Source organism: Anopheles gambiae, chromosome 2 (genome assembly GCF_943734735.2).
Source record: "Anopheles gambiae chromosome 2, idAnoGambNW_F1_1, whole genome shotgun sequence".
Lineage (NCBI taxonomy): Eukaryota > Metazoa > Arthropoda > Insecta > Diptera > Culicidae > Anopheles > Anopheles gambiae.
In genome coordinates, this window is record NC_064601.1 from 19661352 (window position 1) to 19685735 (window position 24384).

General features: G+C 48.9%; 4 protein-coding genes across 4 annotated transcripts; all 4 read right to left on the reverse strand.

Annotated features, from left to right (window-relative positions):
* Window positions 1–7300: 7300 nt before the first annotated feature.
* On the reverse strand, window positions 7301–11948 carry LOC1273639 (peroxisomal carnitine O-octanoyltransferase). Its single transcript, XM_312640.6, has 3 exons — window positions 11285–11948; window positions 8247–9179; window positions 7301–8174 (listed from the first exon to the last, which is right to left on the reverse strand). The coding sequence occupies exons 1-3, from the start codon at window positions 11534–11536 to the stop codon at window positions 7494–7496; spliced, it is 1866 nt and encodes a 621-aa protein (XP_312640.5). The 5' UTR covers window positions 11537–11948; the 3' UTR covers window positions 7301–7493.
* On the reverse strand, window positions 9340–10472 carry LOC11176139 (uncharacterized). Its single transcript, XM_003436045.2, has one exon. The coding sequence runs from the start codon at window positions 9959–9961 to the stop codon at window positions 9404–9406; it is 558 nt and encodes a 185-aa protein (XP_003436093.2). The 5' UTR covers window positions 9962–10472; the 3' UTR covers window positions 9340–9403.
* A 94-nt stretch (window positions 11949–12042) lies between the features above and the next one.
* Window positions 12043–12869, reverse strand: LOC1273638 (60S ribosome subunit biogenesis protein NIP7 homolog). The gene is made up of 2 exons (XM_312639.5): window positions 12635–12869; window positions 12043–12549 (listed from the first exon to the last, which is right to left on the reverse strand). The coding sequence occupies exons 1-2, from the start codon at window positions 12688–12690 to the stop codon at window positions 12063–12065; spliced, it is 543 nt and encodes a 180-aa protein (XP_312639.4). The 5' UTR covers window positions 12691–12869; the 3' UTR covers window positions 12043–12062.
* A 617-nt stretch (window positions 12870–13486) lies between these two features.
* Window positions 13487–17662, reverse strand: LOC1273637 (sodium-independent sulfate anion transporter). Its single transcript, XM_312638.6, has 9 exons — window positions 17545–17662; window positions 16560–16733; window positions 16319–16454; window positions 16078–16186; window positions 15582–15995; window positions 15146–15500; window positions 14769–15071; window positions 14545–14690; window positions 13487–14453 (listed from the first exon to the last, which is right to left on the reverse strand). Exons 1-9 carry the CDS (start codon window positions 17552–17554, stop codon window positions 14097–14099), a joined length of 2004 nt encoding a protein of 667 aa, XP_312638.6. The 5' UTR covers window positions 17555–17662; the 3' UTR covers window positions 13487–14096.
* Between the last annotated feature and the right edge of the window lie 6722 nt (window positions 17663–24384).

Genomic DNA, 24384 nt, shown 5'->3' on the forward strand with positions numbered 1-24384 from the left:
GTGAGGGGAGGGGGGGGGGGTGTGGTACCGCACGATCCGCGAAACAATTACATTGCGATGAAAAGAAAATTAAAATAAATGTCACACTCACACACACACACACTACATCCGGGCAACATGGGGGCAACTCATTGCCCCGCGTGGTCGTCCGTCCGAAACGGGGCAAGGACAGGAGAGCGGGGAGAGGGGGAGGGGGTGGAGAGGAACAATTGGCAAACAACAATGACAGTGATACAGCAACAACAACAACAACACACACAGGAATAATATTTGCATACAACGAAAAACAATAAGAAAAACGGTGCGCCTCTACCAAGCGTCCCTTGTGACAATGGCCAGAAAGTTCAACTGTTGTTATTATTTTTGCTGTGCCGTTTTTTTTTTTTGTGCGATGCGGAGGAAGAGGATGCGGTGCGGTTTTCATCCTTCCGTCCTTCCGGCGATGTTTGGTGGGACGGCCGTCCGATGGAAAATGATGATGGTTTATGTAGGAGGAAATTAATTTGCGTCTTTTTGATCGTCCCTTTGTGTGTGTGTGTGTGTGTGTGTGTGTGTGTGTATGCAGATTTGTCCCAAACAAAAAAAAAACACACACACACCCGGAACACACAACGCTGTCCCGCGCGTATAACGTTTCCGCTCTGATGTGTGTGTGTGTGTGTGTGTGTGTGTGTGTGTGTGTGTGTGTGTGTGTGTGTGTGTGTGTGTGTGTGTGTGTGTGTGTTTTTTCCCGTCATTTTTCTACCACCAATGTTCACCACTTCCGGCCAACCAATGGGACGGGGGAGGGGGAGAGATGTGCGTGATTTTTTCCCAATCCAGCCTCCTTTCCCCTCCCCTCCACTCCTCCCTTCCTCACCCACCAAGTTCGCTTTGATAATTCGTACTCACGCTCACATTTATTATTCCTCCCGACAAATAAATGCCTTTTTCTATAAGTGATAATATTTTTTTGCTGTATTTTTGATTGTTTTTTTTCCAAATTGAGAGTCATTGTGTGGGTCCGTTTTTTGTTTGTTTTAAGTTGCAAATTACTTGCCGAAACTTTTTCGCCTCATTCGCCACATGGTATGGAGCCGCTTGTTCGACCACAATATCAGGGCGAAACGCAACGCGGTTGGTTGGCGCATACATACATTATTGATGTCGCTTAAATCGCATTCGGTAAAAGTCGGTTTCGTTTTCCATTTGTTCATGATTTTTTTTTATTCGTGCTTTTCACAAATGATTTTCCGAATCTGCTCGATCTGCCGGTGCGAGCGCGTAATCGGAGCGAGCGTTTGGAGATGAGTAACAAAAATTATCTTCCCACTAAGTACAGCAACGTCCCCTCCTCTCAAAAGCTTAGCTATAAATCTACCCATTTGCCGTGTGTAATCGAACCATTTGGGCAATTTTTGCCCACCGTAAAAAATTGGGAAATATTAGCTAGAACGACTATGCCATTGTTACAATGGACGGTATGCTACGGCATTGGGTAATTTGCGTGCGCCCTCTGTATCCGGTGCCGCATTGTTTGCCATTGTTTGCAGGGCAAACTTTTTGCAACGAATTGAAACAGGCATTCGATCGCTTTTGCTTACTTTGGGATAAAGTTTTTTTTCCCGTCGGTGCAATAATTGGTGTATTTATTTTTCTATTGCTGCCATTTTATTGTTTTTTGGAACTTTATTGGCCCGTACCATCGCCAATTGCTTCGATATGGGAATGAGTGTGTTTTGGGTAGAAGTTCAATTTCTACTAAACTTCTAGAGCATTATTATTATTGTTAACAAGCACAACTGTACTGCCATACTTTGGTGTGCGATCGGTTGGAAAGAGTCGAAATATTGATAGCAATCCGCCTGTCAAATTGCTTGAGTTGGATTGGACACTTTTAAAAGTAGCTAGAAAAGCTTTGTGATAGCTGGTTTGCAACAGTAATTTTCCCTCCGAATAAAATTGCTTTAAAATGATCAACTTTTGGTCTTTAAGATCATTAAATACCAACACTTTATCCTTAGGGAATCTTAGTTTTAAACTGATTTGTGATTTGCAATTAATTTGTGCGCTGGGATAATTGATTGATTGTTTATGCAAACGACGTAACAAAAGACGTAAAATGATGATTTGCCACGCGTTTGCGTGGTTTATTAGATGCTGTAATGTATTTGTGCATAAACACATTTAATTTCACAAAACGTCAAATCAAATGACGCACTTTTTTAATTTCTTTTATTTTACGTCAAATACAGTCAGGAGCGCCGTTTATCCGGGCTCGTCAGGACTCGATCTCGTTCGGATGCTCGAACAACACAGATAATGAGTCAAAGCAAGGTGTTATAAATGACTCAAGGAAATACATTATCCTTGAGTCAAAGTACAGTAGAGCGCCGTTTATTCGGGCTTCTCGGGACTTAGCTTCGCCCGGATAAGCGAATAACACGGATAATGAGTCAAATGATATATTTTATCACCAATTCCTGGTTATTTTTTGGAAATTTTTCTTATTTTTTGATAAAAATAACCCAGTTTTTTTATTAACTTCATGTTTTTCGAAAGAGAATTTCTAAAATTTGCCATGAATTATAGTGTTTTTTGTTATGACAATATGCTCTTATAACCGCTTTTTCAAATATTCTCCTCATAACCCAATATCACTTTTGTATTGAACTGTCATTTCTCAACAGCACGGATAAACGGAAAGCCGGATAAAAGGTACCCGGATAAACGGCGCTCCTCTGTATATAGTAAATCACAAATTACTGAACTTTTTTTATAATGTATCTTATGTTTCGATTAAAATAGCCAGTTTATGTTTTTACAATAAAAATATTTTAAATTTGCCATGAATTATAGCATTTTTGTGATGGCATTGTGCTATTATAACGGTTTTTTTTTCTTCTTCAAATATCCTCTTCAGCACGCATTGTCACCTTTGTATTGAACTGTCATTTCGCAACAGCACGAATAAACGGATAACCGGATAAAAGGTACCTGCATAAACGAGCCTCCACTGTAGTTGTATAAGTCTAGATGAACTATTTTTGGGGTCCGGTCTTGTGGTGTAGTCGTCAACTTATACGACTTAACAACATGCCCGTCATGGGTTTAAGCCCCGAATGGACCGAGCCCCCCATACGCAGGACTGACTATCCGGCATTGGGTAAATGAATAAGTCACTGAAAGTCAAGCCTACTAGTAGCTACAGGAAAGCCTTTACCGACCACGGTTGTTGTGCTATAGAAGAAGAACTATTGTAAATTCAACTGCAGGCAGCAACATTGGGTAGCTCACAGACAAAAGACTATGTTTGGAGACAGGCATGGATTGATATTGCAGATTTAGCTTAGCGGCCTTGTGTCTGCTGTATTTACTGCAATGAAACATTTGTATTCTAGTTACATATGTTGATGCTTCATAAGACATTCTCGATTAACCCTAAAATGTGTACCTTCCCTACTACCCAAAGGACCTTCCCCTGCTACCTATTGATTTAAATGCGGTACGTTAACAGTTATTATAAATAAGTCCAGCATTCGAGGACTATGCTTAACGGAGTTACTGTCACAAAAGATCTTGGAATATTTAGATTTCTATCTATGCCCCTTCACGTCGCCTTCGTGACAGATCCCCGCTTCTTATTCCTTCCCGCCAAACTCGTCATGGCCACAATGACCCTTTCTTGAGCGCTCTTTCTGCATTTAACGACTCGTATCACCTATTCGACTTCAACGTCTCAGTTTCCCAGTTCCGCTCTCGTCTTCGTGATAAAGAGTTACAAGAACACATTTGTAAAACCCTAGAGGCCAACAAATTATTAATCAAATAAAGAAATAAATAAATTAATCAATCAATTAATCAAATCATCTCATTAGAGCTAGCCATAAGGTCTGGCAAATTCAGCCAACGAGACGGGTATGTTGCTACACTAATCATTGGACAGCTTCACCCTGAGAAATGATCTGTTATTTACAAAATGTGGAAACATGAAACTTGTACGCAAATAACTCTCAGATAATGCTACAAACAAAAGCGTTGAGTAGTCAACAATTCAGGGTCGTTACTTTTCCTCGTTGATTCACATAAAGTGCATTACTTATCAGTGATAAAGATATTACAGTGATTCAAACGTTACATCACTCTGCAATCTCTACAGCGAAACCTCTTCCTAAAACGAATCGAAATAGACCATTGAAATTAGTTGCATAATCGAATAGGCTATTGGTTTCAATCACGTTTCTTGACCACAGGTGATAACCATTCTGATAACATGTGCGAAAACAATCGCTTACCGTACCAGATGCTACAACGACCTTTTATGTCTTTGTTGTTCTGTTGCTTTGCTCTCTTCCATCAGTCCCCATCGTGATAACAAGTGTGATGAAACTATACTGCCAAGGTTAGGCACATTGTCTTGTCCCGCTCATCGGAAGAGACCCAAGTACATCGAACAGATAAACGGTTGTCAAGATTATGTTGCCACCATCACAAGCGATGCAGATTCAATTCAGCCCAAGGTGTGCACATTCATCTTCAAGCTTGCACAACTTCTTGAACCATGTGTACAATATAAAAGAGCCTACGCAAGGTTCCAACTCCAGCACTGCATCAAAATGATCCGAGTTAGTTATCCGAGAATTAGTGCCCTCCTGCTGGTAAGCAGCGCCATCTGCTTGGCGCTTGTCTCGGGCGATCCTATTACCATCTCCGGCAACACCATCGGAGATCTGGTGAACGTGAACGTGAACGTGACGGCAAACATACAGAACGAAATCAACCAGGACTACGTGAACATTCTTGCCCTGCTGCTGTCCTCCACTGGAGACGTGGAACTGTTCCGCAGGTTAAGTCACGCGGCCGAAGAAACGGATGCCGCTGCGTCCACCATGGCACCGAGCACCGGCACAAAGGCACCCTCCCCCCAATCGCAGCCGAAACAGGACATCGATATCGAGGAAGCGCTGAGAAAGTTGTTCCCCAAGCTAGTCAACAAACAATAAACGATCCGTTTCGTTCGTCCAAAGTGTGTGGAGTTTTGTTTATTTATCGCATTCCCCAAAAGAACCGATCGTTCCAATCGGCACGATCTACGCGACTGGGCGATATGGAACGTTTATTCCCACAGTTCGGTCGCCTTGTCCATGATGTCTTTCAGCTGGACAAACAGCTCCTCGACCGTGGCGTCGATGCGCTCCATCAGATCGTCCGAAAGGTCCACCAAACCGTCGTTGCTCACGATCGTGTACACGATCTCCTCGAACAGGCTCCACGGCATGATCTTGTACACCTCATCGACCACGTAGTCGGACGCCTGGTAGACCAGCTCCAGCTCCACGCCGGACAGCTCCTGCAGCTCCGGGAACACCGCGAACTCGTACTCGAACAGGTCGCGCAGACCCGCCTTGATGCGCACCAGGTCGGCGTCGATCATGGCGAGCAGGTCGGCCGAAAACTCAAACACACCGCCGTTGGCCAGCACCTCCTTCACGATCTCCTCCAGCACGTCGGCCGGGAACACCTCGAACATTACCTTCGTCGCGTGGTCAAAGTAATCGGTCAGCTTGGCGACCACCTCCTCGTCCGCATCCTCGACGCTCTGCAGCGCCAGTGCGACCAGATCCTGCTGCATCGCGCTGCGCACGGTCTCGAGCGCCACGTCCAGCCGCTCGGACAGCTCCTCCGAGAACGCAAACACACCGTCGTTAACCAGCGCCGTGTGCACCACGTCCTGGAACACGTCCTCCGGGAAGTTGGCGCGCAGGCTGTTGAGCATGGTCGCGATCGATTCGTAGATAAGCTGTATCGTTTCGTCCGGAACGACGCGGGCGACCTTCTTCGGGGTGAGCAGCGTTTCGAGCGACTCGAGCACCTCGCGCAGCTTCTGCCGCAACGATTCGAGCGTCTCCTCGATGCGCTCGTTCAGCTCGTCGGACAGCGCGATCACGCCCCCGTTCTCGATCACCTCGTACACGATGTCTTCCAGCAGCTTCCACGGGATCGCCTGGTACGTTTCGTCGGCCAGATAGTCGATCACCCGGTAGATCAGGGCACGGGTCTCGTCGTCCAGCGCGATCAGATCGTCGAACAGCTCGAACTCGTAGTCGATCACCTTGCGCAGCTCCTCCTTGGCGGCTGCCAGCGCCTCGCCCAGCATCGCCTCCAGCTCGGGGGTGAAATCGAACGAGCCTTCCTTTTCCAGCACCTCCACCACCAGCGCCTCGACCACGTCCATCGGTACCGCGCCAACCAGCACGTCCACGGCGTAGTCCAGATAGTCGTGCACCTTGCTGAGGACGACCTCATCGGCACCGTCCAGCCCGGCGGCAGTGATGGCCAAATCCTCCAGCGCGTACTTCAGGTTCGCACGCACCTCGACATTCTTCTCGTCCAGCTGGGCGGCGAGCGCGTCGGAGAACTGGAAGCGGCCACCGGTCGCGAGCAGCTCGGTCGCAATTTCCTGCAGCAGAGCGGGCGGATAGGTTGCCTGCACCGTGCGGAACACGGTCACGAACGATTCGTACACGAGGTCGAGCGTTTCGTCCGGCACTTCGGTGCGGCGTTGCAGTCGAGCCTGCGGAACGGGCGATGCGATGCAGCAGCTGCTGGCGACGAGCAGCAACAGAACGGTCGGTGCCTTCATCTTTGCGTTGCGTCTGACAGGTTTACGTCGAACACACTACACTGTCCCTCGTTCTGCCGCAGGATGTCTTTTATACGCCGCCCAGTGTTTCTTATCGCAACGGAGTAGCAGCCGCAGCAGCACCGCCGTAACGAGAAGATATCAAACCGAGCGAACAGATCAAGGTTCTTCTCCAGCCATCGCATGAATCAATTTTGCGTTCGGCCAATTAGCATAATATGTCTTATCGCGCTGCACCAGAGGGGGCCCGGAGCCCCAATGTATGTGAGTCACCTGTTGGCCATCGATCACGTGAATCGGTGGCTGCGGTACACCTCAATATGTCCATTGTTGCATCATCGCATCGAATCGAATCACCGTGCTCGATAGAAAGTAGCAGCAGCTGCAGGCGCGTGATGATAACCGTTTTCTCACCAACATCCTGTCACCAAGGCGCCTGAGAGTGAGATAAGCGGGAGGGTAATTACCAAAAAATTATCTATTTTTAGGCAATTTACTTACACGACAACAACAAATCACGTGCAGGATGGGTTGATCCGCTTGATGAACAAAGGCGTTGAAAAGTCTTCGGAGTGCTTTTAGTTTGAATTTTCCATTGTAAAATCATACTAAAAACATTAAAAACCCATTCTTATGGCTGTGATATTATGTTTTTGAGACTAACACACTAAAACTGAATTAATATTGTACGCTTTACACTTTAATGTGACGCTTAAATACAACAAATACCGATATAACCACAACACCCCGTTGACCTTTGATCATGACTACGTTAGTACGGCTAGTAAACAGAATTAAAAAAAAAAACATATAAAAAACAAAATTGGCCCACACCTCGTCCTCCTCCTTTTTTTCCCATCCCATCCCTACATTAAAGCTTGTTCGTCATCTCAGTGCGCTCGAGCAGCGCTCGCAAATCGCCCATCACCTGGTGGAATGTTTGCTGGAACTTGTGCCCGCTAGTGACCGTGCTGTCGCGGTACGCCGAAAAGATCGCCCAAATGCAGTCCTCCAGCATGGTGTAGAAGCACCCGTACCCGTCCGCACACATTGGCGCCACGTACCCGCAGTTGATCGTGTAGCCGAGCGTGCTGGTGGAAAGGATAAAGTTGCCGCCGCCGCCGCTCCGGCTGTACAGTGGGTCGTCGTACAGCTCCGGTATCGGTATGCCGTTGTCGTACGCCGCACACCACAGCCCAAACAGATGCCGATCGATGCCGTTGCCCTTGCGCGCCTCGTTCATCAGCTCCATCTGCCGGTGAGCGGCCGCCTTAAACAGCTTTGCCTTGTCCGCATCGGCCACGGTGGCGCTTTCCATCGCCTCTATGAAGCGGACCGACTCGATGCTGCACGAGCGGCACGTTTCCGTCCGGCCCTTGTAGTACTGGCGCATCATGGCCGTCTCGTACGTGGGCGCGAACGTGCCGTGCAGCCGGTAGTACGTCAGCAGCAGCGCGGTCTGCACGTACGCGTCCGGGTGGATTTTGTGCTGCTTCATGAACGCTTTCCCGTAGTCCTGGAACTGGTCCATCGACACCACGACGCAGTTTTGCTAAAAAAAGGTGAAGGGAAAGCAGATACTTTTATTGATCTTGTACACACACCCATTTACACATACACTTACCATTTCGTCAGCGACGCTTTCCATGCGTACGATTTCCTCCCGCAGCGTATCGTCCAAATCGAGCACGAGCTCCTCGGGGCGTATTAGGTTCGCCGCCGGCACGTCCCAATCCGGTACGCCTTCCTCCGCGATGCTCATCATCACGTACAGGCTGATCGACATCGAGATCGACCCATCGTAGCAGCAGTGCTCGCCGTAGCAACCCATCTGCCCGTTCTTGAACGCGATCGTACCGCAGCTCTTGTCCGTCCACTTCGAATGTATGTCACCGGTGAGCGCTAGCTGGGCCAGGTCGGAAAAGTTCTGCGGACAGTGGGTGTCCAGTATTAGCAGCGCGACGGCTTCCTCGATTTCACGCACCATCGTTGCGTTGCGCGCCGACAGCTCGATCAAGTGCTGTCGATTGCGGGCCCAGCTCGTACGATCATCGTTCGTCAGCACCGGCACGCCAGCATGCGGGACCGTCATCGTTTCGCTCTCCACCTTCACCTGGATCTGCTGCAGCATGAACAGAAAGTCCTGCGGGCTGAGCGGATCGCCGGTAGCGTTGAGGCCGGGAATTTTAAAGATTCGCCCCCCGTACAGGACGATAATGTGGGACGCGCACGGTCCCTCGCGCTCCGTGCGGAAGTGGCTTTCCACCTTGTCCATCTCGAGGCCGGGCGTGCGGGCGGTGTTGTACAGCCGGCGGTACAGATCGGCCGAAAATACGTTCTTCTTGTCGGCGCTGGCGATGGGTCGGAGCCGCTCCGTACGCAGCAGCTTCCAGAACACCATGTTGTGATGCAGGCAGGTCGCCGGGCTTTTGAGGAAGTTTTCCGGCACCGCGGCGAGACCGACGGCGTCGAGCAGCAGAGGTTGCACCATGACGCAGTACGGAATCAACGCCATCCGGAGCGTACAGTAAGCGTAGTCTTCCCACCATTTGTCGACCTGTGGGCAGAGAGCGGAACCGTATGAGTGGAGTTAGTATGAGTGGAGTGAGTTTGATATGATTTTTCTCCCCTTAAACAAAGTAAACGAAACCAAAAGAAACGCCATTGAAAGTGTAGACATTTTTTCATAAGTTTCAGATTATTCATTGAACATTCGCTTATAGCTTTTGCGTACATTATTATAATCGGCAGATACAAGCTCATCTATCTCTCTCTCCCTCCTTACAGCGGCTGCGGTTGCTTCTGCTTCAGGAAGTGCTCCCGGATGGCTTCGCGCAGCTCAGCGTTGTACTGTGGGCGCCCCTGGCCGGCCTGGCTCAGCGCAGCCTGCACCTGTTCGCGCAGAGCGGGCGAAAGTCGCGCCAGGAACTGCTCAAAATGGGACTGCTTCAGCTGCTGGAAATGTTGCTGCATCTTGCCACGCAGCTCCTCGTCCGCATGCGGCACACTGCCCGTCTGGATCCAGTTCTGCATCAGCGCATCAACCTCCTCGCGCAGCTCCGGCGTCAGCAGGCCCAGGAACTGGGCGTACTTCTGCTCGGCAAACTCACGGAACCGCTGGTTCTCCGCCAGCTGGGTCAGCATCTGCTCGCGCACCTTCGCGAAGAACGCGTCGGACGGTTTCTCGCGATTGCGGATCGCCGTCTCCAGCTCCGCCCGAATGTCTTCCGGCACGAGGGCCAAATACTCGTGCAGCTTCTCCCGTGCGTCACCGTGCGGGCGGGCGGGCATTGCCGACACACCGACGGCCACCAGTGCTAGGACGATCAGGACTTTCATGGCTACTGTTTGCAACTGCTTTACGGGGTTGTATACACTTCACAATGTGCCCGTACCGTTCGCAGCCAGCATCTTTTTATAGTGAAAAAGCTCACCGAAACCATATCTTGGCACTAAAAAGCAAACATTCCCCATTAGATAAATCTTTCGCGCTGCTTGTCCAACAACACTGATGGTGTTTGTATCTTTGCTTTGCGCATCAGCCGCACACATGACTTCCGGTAGTGAATCATCGAAGTCGGGGAAAGGGGGAAAACAAACCGGCGCATCGTTCCCATGTTGGTTTGCGTTTGTTTACCGAACCGGGACACGGCGTTGGTTTTTCCGTTGTCATTAGCGCAAACAAACAGTAGACACAGAAAAAGTCTCTTCATCGTCTCTTTACCGAACAGGTGTTGATGGTTATCTAATGTCTTATCAGAACCTGACACGAGCGCCGAGAGCGCCTTGTAGAGAGTGACGGGACCAAGCAAGCAATATGGCCCTATCAAAATTGTCTCGTTCAGTACGAACTCGTTAATCGAAATGGTGCACAGCATTGGGTACTTGGTGCTTTTGGCCGTGTCGTCCGGAATCGCTGGCACGCCGCAGCAGCTCAATCCGTTCGAAACAGAGCGGACGATACTGGCCGACTGCATCTCGACGGTCGATTTAATCGAGCCCTTCGATGACCTACCTACCGAATGTAAGCAATCGTTCGAAAGTTTACTACCGTCGCAGGCAAACATTGTTCGCTTTTTGGCCCAGTTCGACCCAAACGTTCAGCCGCGAGTGCAGCAAGTGCTGAAAGAAACGTTCGTTGCGATGATACGGAACGGTGGCGGCGGTGTGCTCACGTACGGCGGTTACAGCGAAACGGACACGTCCAGACGCGTCCCGAGCAACATTCCGAACGAGCTGCGGTACGAAATTCTGCACCACATGCAGGCAGGCCCGGGTGGACCGATCCGAGTGTCGCCCGCGCTACGTGACCGTCTCCATAGCTACCGGAACGTGCTGCTAAAGCAAGGCAACTACGCAACCGCCTACTGGATCGATCGTTTGCTCAGACGACCCGATCCACCCGTCGGCGACGGTACAGCGATCGGGACGGGACGGAAGGGTGTGTGATACCGATAGTGAACTTTACACCTTCCCGTTGGCAGTGGTGCGTGTGTGTTTGCTTCTCGTTTCTTCGTTCCCATGTCTTTATCTTGTTGGCTGATTAAATATTCTGAAATATATGACTTTCGTTTTTTTTTGCGCGAGATAATAACCCCGCGTACGGTGTGTGGTATACTGAAGCGCCCCCGTGGATGATAATTCACACGCACACATGCTTACCCAATTTTTTTCCTTCGCCGCCTTCTCTTCCAGAATCGTCTGCAGCTTCGCACCGACGCCCTTGCGGAAGGTCTCGATGATTTTTTTCGTATTCTCCAGTTCCTCGGCCGTGCCGAACGGTTTCAACGACTCGAGGTAGCGCTTGAGCGTGTGGTCCAGCTTGGGCAGCGGCAGCCGGGGCCGGTCCTCATCGTAGCAGAAGGTGCTTTCCGTGCTACCCTCCGGCAGGTAGTAGATGCTTTCCCGATTCATTTCCCGGAAGTGGGTGTTACCAGCTGCTTCAACCGATGCACCAACCGACAGGCGATGTTTACATGCGTAGTGCAATGACCTCTGGCACTGTGATACTGAAGAGCAGCAGTCTCTTCGTTCCACTTTCTACTGCTTCAACACTATCCCCACCAGGCACCACACGCACGGTATCGAAGCGCGATCGTGCGCGATTTTGGACTTTGGAACCACTGGTACTGGAAGGGTCCTCAATTGCGGGGACTTCGCTCTAGGCGGTGGCGATATTTCGCTGTGCACAGACGGGCGCAAAACAAGTGTACAGCCGGAGACGGACAGGTTTGGGCGGCACACAACAAAATTACAACCAGTACCTCCCCACCCAGAACCAAAACATTACAGCGCGCTGTCACTTTACCGGCCGAGCTCTGTGAACTGCAATAAATTTCACGTCGCGTGAAAACTTTCGACGAAACATTTCAAAACGCATGAAACGCATTGTTTTTTTTTTGCTTTTTTTTACTTCAACCTTTTTCTTTTATTTTCCCACCTAAATTAGATTTTCCTCCGATCGAATGTATTCGCCTATGTCCGCTTGATGGAAGCACACCGTCACGAGCGGATCGGCCAGCTTGCAGTCGTTGGTAGATTTGGCCGCCACACCGAACCCGAGCGGCACGTCGCTCATCGACATGACAATCACGCCCTGGTACACGGGGGTGTTTTCCGTGATGCGGCCCATGCCCGACTTGGCCACATTGTTGCCGTACAGGAACTGCTGCTCGGCGGCCGGCTTCAGCCAGATCTTGTACTGTGCGTACGGGGCCAGGTAGGTGAGCGCCGTTATGTGCAGTATGAACTTGTTGCCCTTGGTGAACTTGCCAAAGCACGTCCCAACCGATACCATGTGTTCTTTCGGTACCGTTTCCGCGAGCTTTAGGATCTTCTCCGACATGTAGTAGACGCGGGATTTCATCTCCCGAAAGCAGTAGGTACCATCGGACCGGTCTATCAGCAGCTTTACGTTCGTTCCGATGCTGGAAAATGGGTGGAGAAGCTCTTGTATAGTGTCACCGCATTGCCGGCTTTGAGCGACGAGCGATTTACGCTCCAAATACTCACTATTTTGATAACTTTTCAAACAAAACTTTTGTTTGCTGTTCTGATAGTCGTTTCATGGTGAGTGTGGAAGAATGGTACAGCTAAATAACGAAAAATTAAACTGTTTAAGGTACTACGAAGTGGTGGAACAGCAATTGGCAGCACGTTGCACGTTGTTTACGAGTTGTTATTGATGTCAAGTGATGGTTGCGGACGGGTTGGCTCATCCAGTCCCATCTGACAGCTTACAGCGAAAAGGCTGTCAAATTTGAAATGATTCAAAATTGTACACGATTGTTTATTTTAATCAATCTACTGATTGATAAGCTACTAAAGAAATTATTTAATAATTTAATCGTTGATTTCAAAAATCATCTTTTATCAAATACTAGAGAAAATAACTCCATAAACCATTTAAAAATCAACAGTTAGAGACTTATGAACATTTACCTTATGTTATTAGCAATCAAATTTTATTCAAATTTATGAAATCATGTAACAACTTATTTTTTGCAAGCTTATTTAATATAAAAGTGGTTCAAATGTTAAAAATTGAATCTTCCAAACACAACGTTGAAATATTTCATGACTGAAATATTTCGCATTTAAATTTGTTTGAAGAACGTTATAATATTTACACTCAATGTCCTCATTTGAATACATTTTACGTGGAAATCGCATTCTTTCTCTTTGTTTTCTTCTTAGAACTAAGGCCTAAATCAGTTCAAGGCTGGATCAAATATATATTTTAACACTTACGCACAATATTTCCGCGGATGCACAGCCGGTCTTGCGGAAACCGGCACAGCTACCAATAAAAAAATAGAATTTACCATTAAAATAGTGAAAAAACCAAATAAACACAAACCCCTATCCATTTTCTATTGGATCATTTTATTAGTGTTCAGATTCGTAGAACAAAATACCTCTAATGTTCGGTACTTAAGTACTCATATTCGTCGGGATGCCAATGGTGTTTTTTGTTTTGTTTTACATTATTAGGCCATACTAAAACATGTGTGCCCTTACTCGCTAAGCTCTAACCAATCGTGGAACATGTTCGTGTTACTAATAATTAAATAATAATAATGTAAACGCTCCTTCCGCTCGCACGCGTGTGCCCGTATTTCTGATTGTTTTAAATAATAATAATACCTACATCGTAGGAGCTATACATTCGTTGAATCACCTCAAACCCGTTGGGACCGCCGTGCGCTCCGCTCCGTACTTTTGAGCTCCTCGAACGCGTGTCGGCACCACAAGTCGAACATAGTTTCCAATCCAATCGTCTGGCTGGACAGGCGCGCGGCAGCGCCACGCCTTGGTAAATCATCTGGCACTTTTGCTTTCGTTTCGCTTTGCTTAATACTGTTCTCAAAATAGTTGGACAACAATAATGAACCCCCCCCCCCTCTCCCAACTTCTAGACCCGCTTTCGCTATCGTCCGGCATCCTCCCCCCTCCGTTGGCGCACGAAGGCACATTAGGCGCTAATCACTTCCTTTGGTTTGTAGGCGCGCTGCTTGAGCAGATCGTCCAAATGCTCCTCCCGGTAGTACACGACAAAGTCGGCCGGTGACAGTCCCTCGAAAATGGCGCACACGCTCGGCTTCAGGTTGTAGAAAAACAATGGCTGATCGCGCCGCGCAAAGTCTTGCGTTATGCTGTCGATCACCGTGGCGGCAGTAAAGTCGGCACCGTACACGTGCGAACAGTCGATTACGACCGGCAGCGACTGGCGGATGGATTGCTTCGTCACCAGATTGCGGACGTAGTCGACCGAGGGGAAGATCAGGCAGCGATCGGGCGTGATAATTAAATACTCGGCACCACCCGGGCTCTGGAATGGGTGGAAGGGAAGCGCAATGCATCAGCGTTATTGGAATCAAAAATGCACTTGCTGTAAGGGGGAAGAATGTTACGCCACTCACCGTTAGTCGTTCGACGGAAATCTTTGGTCGGGCGGCGTGATACAGTATGAACACCACGTTCAGCCCCACGCCGAACAGGATGCCCATCTCCAGCGGCAGGGCCAGGCAAGCAATGAACGTTCCCAGCCCGGGAATTAGATCACTCTCTGCAAAATTAAACAGCGAAAGCAAAGATTGAGCACATGATTTCTTTCGCGACTAATTTTAAACCCATCTTCACTTACTTTTGGTCCTCCACATGGGCTTCACAACCTTAACCTCCACCATAAATACAACGGCCGCAATGATGACGGCCGCTAGGGACGCCTTCGGAATGTAGGAGAAGTAGGGCGTGAAGAACAGCAGCGACAGCACGACCAGTGCCATCGTGTAGATGTTGCCCAACGGTGTGCGCACGCCGGAAGCATTGTTCACGGCACTGCGGCTTAACGACCCCGTACCGGGGAAGCCCTGCACGAACGAGTTGGCAATGTTGGCAAGCCCGATGGCGATCAGTTCCTGGGTCGCGTCGACCGGCTTTCCATTTGCTGCACAAACGGTAGAACAAAAAGGATAAATAAATGCCGTTTTTTGTAGGATCGCAATATCCCCATACACTTACAGAACGCTTTGCAGATCGCAATGTTCTCCATCAGCGCGATCAGCGGCACAACGATCAGTCCCGAACCGAGGCTGGACACCATCTCCATGAAGGACTCCTCCGTCCCGCTCATCGTTTCGTTCGCGGTGAGCGAAAACGGCGGTGCCTTTAGCGAGGGCAGCCCCGGCGGAATGTCGCCGATCAGCTTGAACGGTGCGACGGCGGACGACTGGAACGAATAGCCGATGGCACCGCACACCACCACCAGGATCGCGTTGCGCGACGTCCCGATCAGCCACATCAGTTTGTTGATGATGCGATGGTTCTTTGACTTGAGCTCATCGTCTGGCGGTCCCACCTTCAGTCCGGCAATGATCTGTAGGGGAGCAGGATGGAAAAACCGGAGTTTAGTTACAGGCACTCCCAAGAGAGCTCCCGAAAGCAAACCGGCACTTACTCGCATGATCAGCAGCACCGCAATACAGGTCAGCCCGAGGAACGTGTCCCACACCTGCACGTTGTGGATATCGTTGAAGATGTTGCGCCAAATCTCGATGAACGTGGTGCCCTTGGCGCTAATGCCCAGCACATCCTTCACCTGCGAGGTAACGATGATCAGCGACACGGCCGAGGTAAAGCCGGACGAGACTGGGCCGGACACAAAGTCCACCAGAAAGCCCAGCCCGAGCAGCCCCATCAGCAGCTCGACCACGCCGGACAGGAAGCAGAGCAGGATGGCTTTGCCCACGTTGCCGCCCGCCGTCTGGAAGGTGAGCAGCGAGGCGATGGCGGTCGGTCCCATCGGCACATCCTTGCAGCTGCCGAACACGATGTACACGATGCACCCGAGGAACGAGCCGTACAGTCCGTACTGTAATGAAAAGAAGCATATATGATTAGATAGAGAGAAACATGTGACGGTGGATTTTGGGGTAGCCGTAGCGAATACTAACCGCAGCGGGAAGCCCGGCAATACCGGCGTAGGCAAGCGCTTGGGGTATTACCGTCAGGCCGACGGTTATTCCCGCCACTAAATCCCCGATCGCGTCGGTGGAGTTGTACCTGTGAAGGGAGAGAGAAAGAGAGAGGGAGAGAGAAGGGCATTGGTTACAGACAACCTGTTTCTTTTTGAATTTACGACCGTCTCGGGAACAGGTTCAACCGACCCGGGACCGGGTATTCACGGGTACTTACTGCGGTAGCCACCGTAGGATGGGCAGCCGTTTTTTAATCATCTTCTCCGAGAACGCACTCCGGGCCTTGCGCTGCAGCCACATGTTCAGCTGGCCCGTCTGATCATCGCCCGTCACCTTCTTCCCACTGTCGGACACTGTTGGCAGCACAATGGCAAAGAACAAAAAATCATAAAAATAACAGCTTGATCAGTACTTTGCACTCCCGAGCAGTAACTTTTGGCAGCAACTGGGTAACTTACGTATGAACTCGTTCGAGCCGCGTAAACCACCGTGCGGTTCGCCGCTGTTCGGCGCAGTTATGTCGATCGTGGAGCAGCTGAGCGCCTCGTTATCGTACGACCCATCGTGCGGCGGCGCACCGAGCTGCGTGTGGATTTGCGTCTTCATGCTTACCAGCCGGCAACCGTTGTCACCTGCAAACGGGGGGAGGAGCGGAGGAGAAAACCGAATCAACAAAAAGATTGGACGCAACAGTACGATCCGCACAACCGTGACCGCTGCCGACGAATGAACCGTTTGCGGACCGACGGAGCGAGTTTTATGTGCGGCGGCCACAAACAGGCGCGCCGCGCAGCAAAGGCACGCGGTGGTTCACAACCGCGGAGGATATGAATTCGTTAGGCAAATTTAGTGTGTGTGTGTGTGGAGGTTTGTTTTTTTTTTTCGGGTGGGACACGGTTGCAAATTCATGTTTTCTTCCGCAAAAGACGTAGATGATATATTGATCTGTTGTTGTTGTTCTATTTGCTAAAACCACACTATTGCTTTGCTTTGTGTCGATCGACACCTGGGCCATTCCAGCAAGCCGTCAAGGTAACAAGGATCCTGCGTCCCGGCTGATAAGTGTATCACGCTTCTTTTTGAGTAAACAACGATCAGCTTTTCGGCAAACACAGCACGGGGGTGGGTGCATGGGCACACCAATTTACATCATTTGCTACCGTTGTTGGCTTCGGTAAATCATCATCACCATTTCCCACGATCGGATCAACAAAACAACACCCCACACGCACACACACACACAGAACACGCACCATTTGTTAAAGAAGTGATCAAAAACTTCGAATTAAACTGATCGCTCAATCATGAGCGTAAATTATTGACATAATTACTCCCTTCCCGATGTCCCTTTGCTCACTCATCATCACGGACACGGACCGTTATCACGCACAGTTTACCTCACTGATTGGCTTGTGGCATTGTTAGTGACACTTAGCGACTTACCGTGAAACATGCTAACACGTTAACAAACGTGCCTGTTTTTTCACACGCCTCACGCCCAGGCAGGCGTTACGCACTGGGTTTGAATGACGCACTGGTAGTGTCGGAAGTTCGCCAGCTGTTCGGTTCTATGAGCAGAGCTTAATTTGATTGGGCTCGGATTTATTGTCGGAACCAAATTGTACACTTGATTACCGTCTGAATCACGGAACGCCAGGAGCTCAGCCAGACGGTTGGCGAAGTGCGTTGATGCGGGTACTGACTGACGTAAGCGTGCCGTTGCGGTGAGGGCAAATTCGCAATTCGCCGGACACGGAACGCACGCGTGGCCCAACAAGAATGTGAGTATTTGAAGCTAGTAGGGACGCCGCAGCCTTTCCGTGATGGCAGTGGAAACGGTTGTGATCGTACGAATCGTACGATCAAGAGCTTAAATGTGTCGCTGTCTCCCTCTCTGTTGAGCTCTCTCTCTCTCTCTCTTTCTCTCTCTGTCTCTCTCTCTCTATCTTTCTCTCTCTCTCTCTGCTTCTCTCGGTAGGGTAGAAGGCATGTTTGTTACCGTTTGCTGAAAATCCCGCTGAATCACAGGGCACCTGGAACGGGCGCAGACCTTTCTCAACACTGTTTCTGTATATGTGTATGTGTGTTTAGGAGATCAGGTTTCATGTTTCAGCTTTCAGTTAGGTTTAATACCATTCCTTTGTATGTGTGTGTGCGCGCTTTTTAAAAATGAACGCATTTTTTGATGAATTATGAAAGCTCATCCTTTAGATTTAATTTGCTTGTTTTGCAAAGACACGAGCAAAACCAACGATCAACGATCTACATCAATCAAAATGGCTTCAGTCTGCTATCACCGCGTAGATGCTAATCGGTGAAAAACAATCGCCCCAGTGCATTGCAGCCGGGCTGTAGCCGGAAAACTACCGCCCCATACCGATCAATTGTGTGATCGTTCCGTGAGATAGGCATACGATAGTACGATAGCAATGTAAACCCTTTGATTATCTACCAACATCAAGCGCTGCCCCGACACGGTGTGAAAGGCTTTACCCGCCCTTCACGCGGCTCCGATCACGAAAACGGGGTTTAATTGAATTTAACGGTGATTTTTCTCCCACAGATTCTAAACACTCTCCTTCGATCGCCCTCGATCGATAGCGTTTTGCATCGAAGGCGGAACCACAGCCGCTCCGAACAAAGAGAGGGCCGAGCAAAAACAAAACAAAAAAGTGGTGTACTACATCACACGATCGTTCTAGAAGCATCTTGACGATCGAGGCTACCGTGCGGGTGATACGAAATGTGAAGTTGTGCACCCCTCCCTTTTGGGGTGACCTTGTTATGTCAATAGAAGAAGAAAAAAAAACAGTTCTCACCGATCATACTGAACGCGAAGGCAAGGAACCAGTTTGTGACGCTTATTGTGTTATTTGGGTTTCATCCCGCAACCCAAAAACAAAGGCATTAAAAAAGCTTCTTTATTGGGTTTTTACCGGCTTTGGCTTTTCTTCTCTGCATGGAAGCAAAAAAACAAAAAACAAATAAACATTTCATTTCCATTCCACCAGGCGGCTCCATCGACGCACGTTTTCGTGGCCATCATCCCCAAAGCGAAACGGTTTTTGAACAGCTTACACCACTACACCCTGAAATGTGACAGTGTGCACGGTAAGAAGCATGCATGTGTGTGTGTGCGTGGTTTGGCAAGCTTCACTTCGTCACTCCCCCTTTCTCGGAAAGGACACGATCAGCGCAAGCGCCCTTGAGTTACTTCCACGATCGTTTACGATCGCGTACATCACCTCTGTCGTCCCCTGGTTTACAACCCCCCTTTTGTCTGCACGCCTACGCCCCGAAAGGTAGCGTGAGATCAACGCTTTCCAACGCAGCCCTGGCGCTCATCTGCCGGCCGGCGGGTCCATCCGCACGCCGTTGGAATGATCCGGTCCGTTCCAGTTTCGACCCGACTTGCGGCACGGTTCACTTCTACGGGACCGGCTGTCTTGCTTGCCGCGCCCCGCTTACGCGATGACCCTTCACCCAAAACCCCCAGGGAACCGGTTTTCAGGCGGGACGGGGGTTTTCAGTCTTCGGTACGCGCACACGCGAAACGCTTCCTGCTGGTGGTCAAGTTCCCTCTCCAGAGAGCGGCATAGCTCATTGATAACTTCTCCCGACAGCAACAAAAAAAAAACCAAAAAACCTGGAGGTGTCTTTCTTCCCGAACCGCTGGCAGAGTGTTTGAGTGAGTGTGATCACCCAACCACCTATCGTAACAAAAAAAACCCACCTACGGAGTATGCCCCGCTACAGGCACATTTGTCGTCGCGTGCAACCACGCGTTTGGTACACATTTTATGCAAATCGATTCAACCGGACACGCGCTTACCGGTGGCCGGTATCGATGATCGTGACCGTCAGTCTGCTGAGGTGCGCAGGGGGGCTGCTGTCGCAAGCCGGTGGAAACTCGCCAGCAAACAATCCATCCCGATCATGCCCATAAATCAACACACCGGGCGCGTATTTGCACCACACCGAGCCAATAAAGCACCGGGTCTGGACCGGATCGGATGACGAAAGAGCGCAGATTTGCATAGCTAGCCCTGCACCTATCCCGAGCCGTCCAATGCAGGGCACAAACACACACACACACACACATGTGGGAACGCTTTTGACAGGCCAATGTGTGCAGCAAATCCTCCCTTTGTGGTGCAAACAAAGCTTTCAAGGGTGTAGAATGTGTCCGGGAATGGCCACTCCCGCCGCTGTCGAGGGTGACTAAAAGCCCCTTTTCGTGGCACGATCTAGTCTGGATGGCTGGCTGGCTGGTTGGCTGGTGGGTGGCATTCCCATTAGCGTACCGGAACAAATTGATTATTAATGCTTCGGGCGGCACGGCCGGACACACTCTCCGGGGAAGGCAGGTTGGTTTGTTTATTTTTTTCCCCCTTCTTTCTTTACCTTCGTGACCCGTTCTAGGGCAAGGTGAACGCGTCGGTGGGTTAGAACACGTCAGGAGTTTCGTGAGAAAAAAGGGCGTTCGGTCACAGTGAAGCGATAGATGACGCGAGCAAATTATTCCACAATTTGCATTGTTCATATGTCACACGGGGTGGTGTTGTGTGGCTGGTAGATCCTGCTGTGCAGAAGCAGGGCATTAAATTTCATCATCTACATCTACGTTTGCGACTGCAAAATTCCGTCAATTTACCATCTAGATCGCTTCAGCTCGTTGTCCCCAAAGGGGAAACATCAGAAATGGCACGAGCTAATTCACTAGCTGCATGACATCTCCATAAAACCATAAAACGAACGACCTTCCCAAGCCAACGATTCGCTTCCACCGCTTCCGAATTTAAATTTGGTATTTTAAGAGCATAACGGCATTTCTCTAAATTCGCAATAAAACCAAGCCACGAACCTTCAAACGAAACAAGCCTCCCCCCCGCAAAAAGGGGCAATAAAACGTTGTCACCAAAAAGCGTGTTTTCTCAAACCCATCCCGGAACGTTCTATCACACACACACACACCCTCCCCGATCACTAACCGGCCAACAATCGCAAAGTCAAGGATCTTCCGAGAACGACTTCAATAAACGCACTCGAACCGCTATCAAACCGAAAGCGCCCGCCGTAACGGAGCACGCGCACATATTTGCATCGTTCATTGATCTTTTTTGTTGTTGGCGGGACCGATCTCGTTCGCGTTTATCACCGCCGGGGCCTGCTGCGCGTTGTCCTGTTTTGTCTGTTTCCTGTTATTTTGCCCGGGGTTCGTCGCCTGCTCACTGCCCATTTGCATCGGAACCGGTTGCCTAAAGTCGGAGCGTAGCAAGATGCGCTGCCGAGATGAGTTGTGCGCTGGGCCGGGGGGGGGGGGGGGGGGTAGGTTGGTTGGGTGATCGATTTTGTCAGTTCCGTTGCGGGCAGCGAAAAAGGAAACAACCCATTCGCGATCTTGTTTGCGTACCTTCTCTCCTCGTTCTCCTCCGTTCTACACGCACCGCACCGCAGCATCAGTGCCGTGGAGGTGATGCTAAACGCAGTGCATTGTGGAATGTGTGTAGACTGCCAGAAGCCATTGTACACGCGAAGGTTAGCGCGTAAAGCGAGTTGGAAGGGCAGGGGGAAGGGAGGCAAGATTTACGCACAGCCAAGAATGGAAAAACGTGGCCGCGGCGTCAGCGCCAATGCAACGCCGTGCGTCTCGTGAACTCGTGGCTGTTGTGCATGGGATGCACTCTGTGCGTGTGTGTTTGTGTTTTGTTTTGTTTTCTTACGATCATTCACATTGACATTGTTGATGAGCGGGGAGAGCGCTATTGAACGCACCACGGTGCGCCATTTTCAACCGTTCGACCTTTGTAACGTCTGTAAAACCTAACAATAACACTTACACACGAGGAGTGGGTATATCGTAAACGGACGAGACGAGGGTGGCACCTGGAGGTCTGGAGGTATACTTTGCAAACATTGAAACATTGAACATCGGCTGAAGCCACCAGTTTGGCGATGAATATAATTATGCTTAATGGGCAAACAGAACCGGGCGCGCTGCTCGTTTGGTAGCCGCGGCATGTAAGGTGATCGGTGCCTAATGCAGCACAGATGGCAGCACAGTCGTGCCCGATGCTACACTCTGCAAAAACACAAACATTGAGCTCAACAGCAAACCATCACCATCACCAGAACGGCAATTTGGGTGATGCAATGCAGTGGCCCGATTGATGCCAATTAATCGGATATAATTGATTGTGTGCCGGTTCTTGGAAAAATCTATCGCTCGAGCGCCGCGAGCATCACCAGCGGAGGTTGAAGGCTTGCTGGGACGTGTGCGCTAGCCATTGCAAATCTAAGCTTTAGTGAGACAGTGCTACGCGCAGTGCCGATGGTAAGGAAATGACATCGATCTCAATTGGGACGCACGGTGCATGGTAGTCGTGCCCATAATAAAGCAACTTCTATGCGCGCACGATCATGTAACGGAGCGCGCTTATACAACCGTATGCTGTGCTGCGACTGCGGTCGCCAACTGGTTGCTCGTTATCGTGCAGCGTCCTAAGCGGGGTGAGCTGCTAGCTCAAATGCATCCCAGCGTACAGCAGCTAGCCGCTGATGCAATGCGATGCATTCGGTTGTACACATCCTGTGCGTTTTTTTTGGGTTTGTCCCTTTCGACGATAGCCACTGAACCTGACCGTGGACCTCGCTTTAGGGGACAGGTTTTGTAAACATCATCGTGAGACAACCGAAAACAGCACAAAAAAAAATCACACACACGTTCGTCGAAGCATAGCTGGTTACAGCTAGTTCCAGCTGGTTTGGTGTGCACCAACCGTGCGGATGACAATTTAAAAACGACCCAACGCAAAAAGATCGATCGATCAATCGCACTCTTCGGTTCAGTGGTGTCAAACTCTAATGAAGACTAATGAATTAAATACATTCCAACATTTTTCTTTGACAGAGTAATGCCACCTTAATGACAAAGTAAAAGTATAAACTACATAACCCAAATCCTCTTTTCTATTACAAGTTCTTTGATTGCATAATTGTTTTTCTGCATCATTTTTATGGGTTTTTATTTTAAATCGTCAAGGCTTTCATTGTATTGGTTTCGACCTAGGGACTCCAAACTACGGCCCAAGGCGCTCGCGATCCTACAAAGTGTCTCTTGACAACTAACGAAAGATTAAAATAACTATTTGTTAAATGATTTCATCAAAATTTAAGGTTTTTACTTTTGAAAGATGAAAGTTAAGCATGAATAATAGAAAGCTGTAGAATTTTTGCTCAGGCCGGTCTCATGGTACAGTCGTCAACTCGTACGACTTAACAACATGCCGTAGGACTGACTATCCTACTATGAGGGGTAATGCAAAAGTCATTGAAAGCCAACCTCATAAGTGGTACAGAGGCAGGCCTTAACCTTTAAGTTGGCAACCGGATACCCGGGTATTTTTTTCAACTTCGAACTGCAATAACTTTTGATTCATTGCTTTTATTGACTTGAAATTTTCCGTAGCTTCCCAACTTTTAATTTATGATTTTTTGGTGCATAAGTAGTAATTTTAAACAGCCTGTAAGTATTTTATTTTAATTTTTTTTTAACTTTACCACGTAAGTTGGCAACCAGCATACCCGGGTATTCTATACATTTTGTATGGAGAATGACGTTTCTCTTCTTCCTCTTTTCGTATTGTGCTTATTTTCGAGTCAAATTCAAGCGATTCCAAATTTCAATTTGACCGTTATTTTTATAATAAAATGAATAAACTAAATGAATAAATGAAATTGAAGAGAATATATGGTCGGCATTACTTGCTTACAGCATTAAAATATAGAAAGCATTGTTTACCTATGAAAATCGTAATTTTTTTGCATCAAAACGTGTGGAATACCCGGGTATGCCGGTTGCCAACTTACGTGTGTAAATTTGGTTGCCAACTCTACGGTTAACCGACAACGGTTGTTGAGCCAAAAAGAAGAAGAAGAAGAAGAAGAAGAAGAAGAAGAAGAAGAAGAAGAATTTTTGCTACAAACAAGTAGTATTGTCTTATAAAAACAAGATTTCAACGTTCACACATAAGCTAAAAGTTACGTCAAAATGGTCCTCCCCAAACGTTATTCAGTATTATTTACTTATGTAGGATTTGTTATCTAAAATATGGAGATAAAGTTTAAGGAAACTAAATTGAAAGCTAAAGAGATCCAGAGAAATAAAAATTCCGATAGATAAAAAGAAGAGTCAAAGATAGAGTAAGTGAGAGAGAGATAGAGAGAGAGAGAGAGAGAGAGAAAATCTTTTAAAAAATATTTTAAGTACAGTAGAGCGCCGAT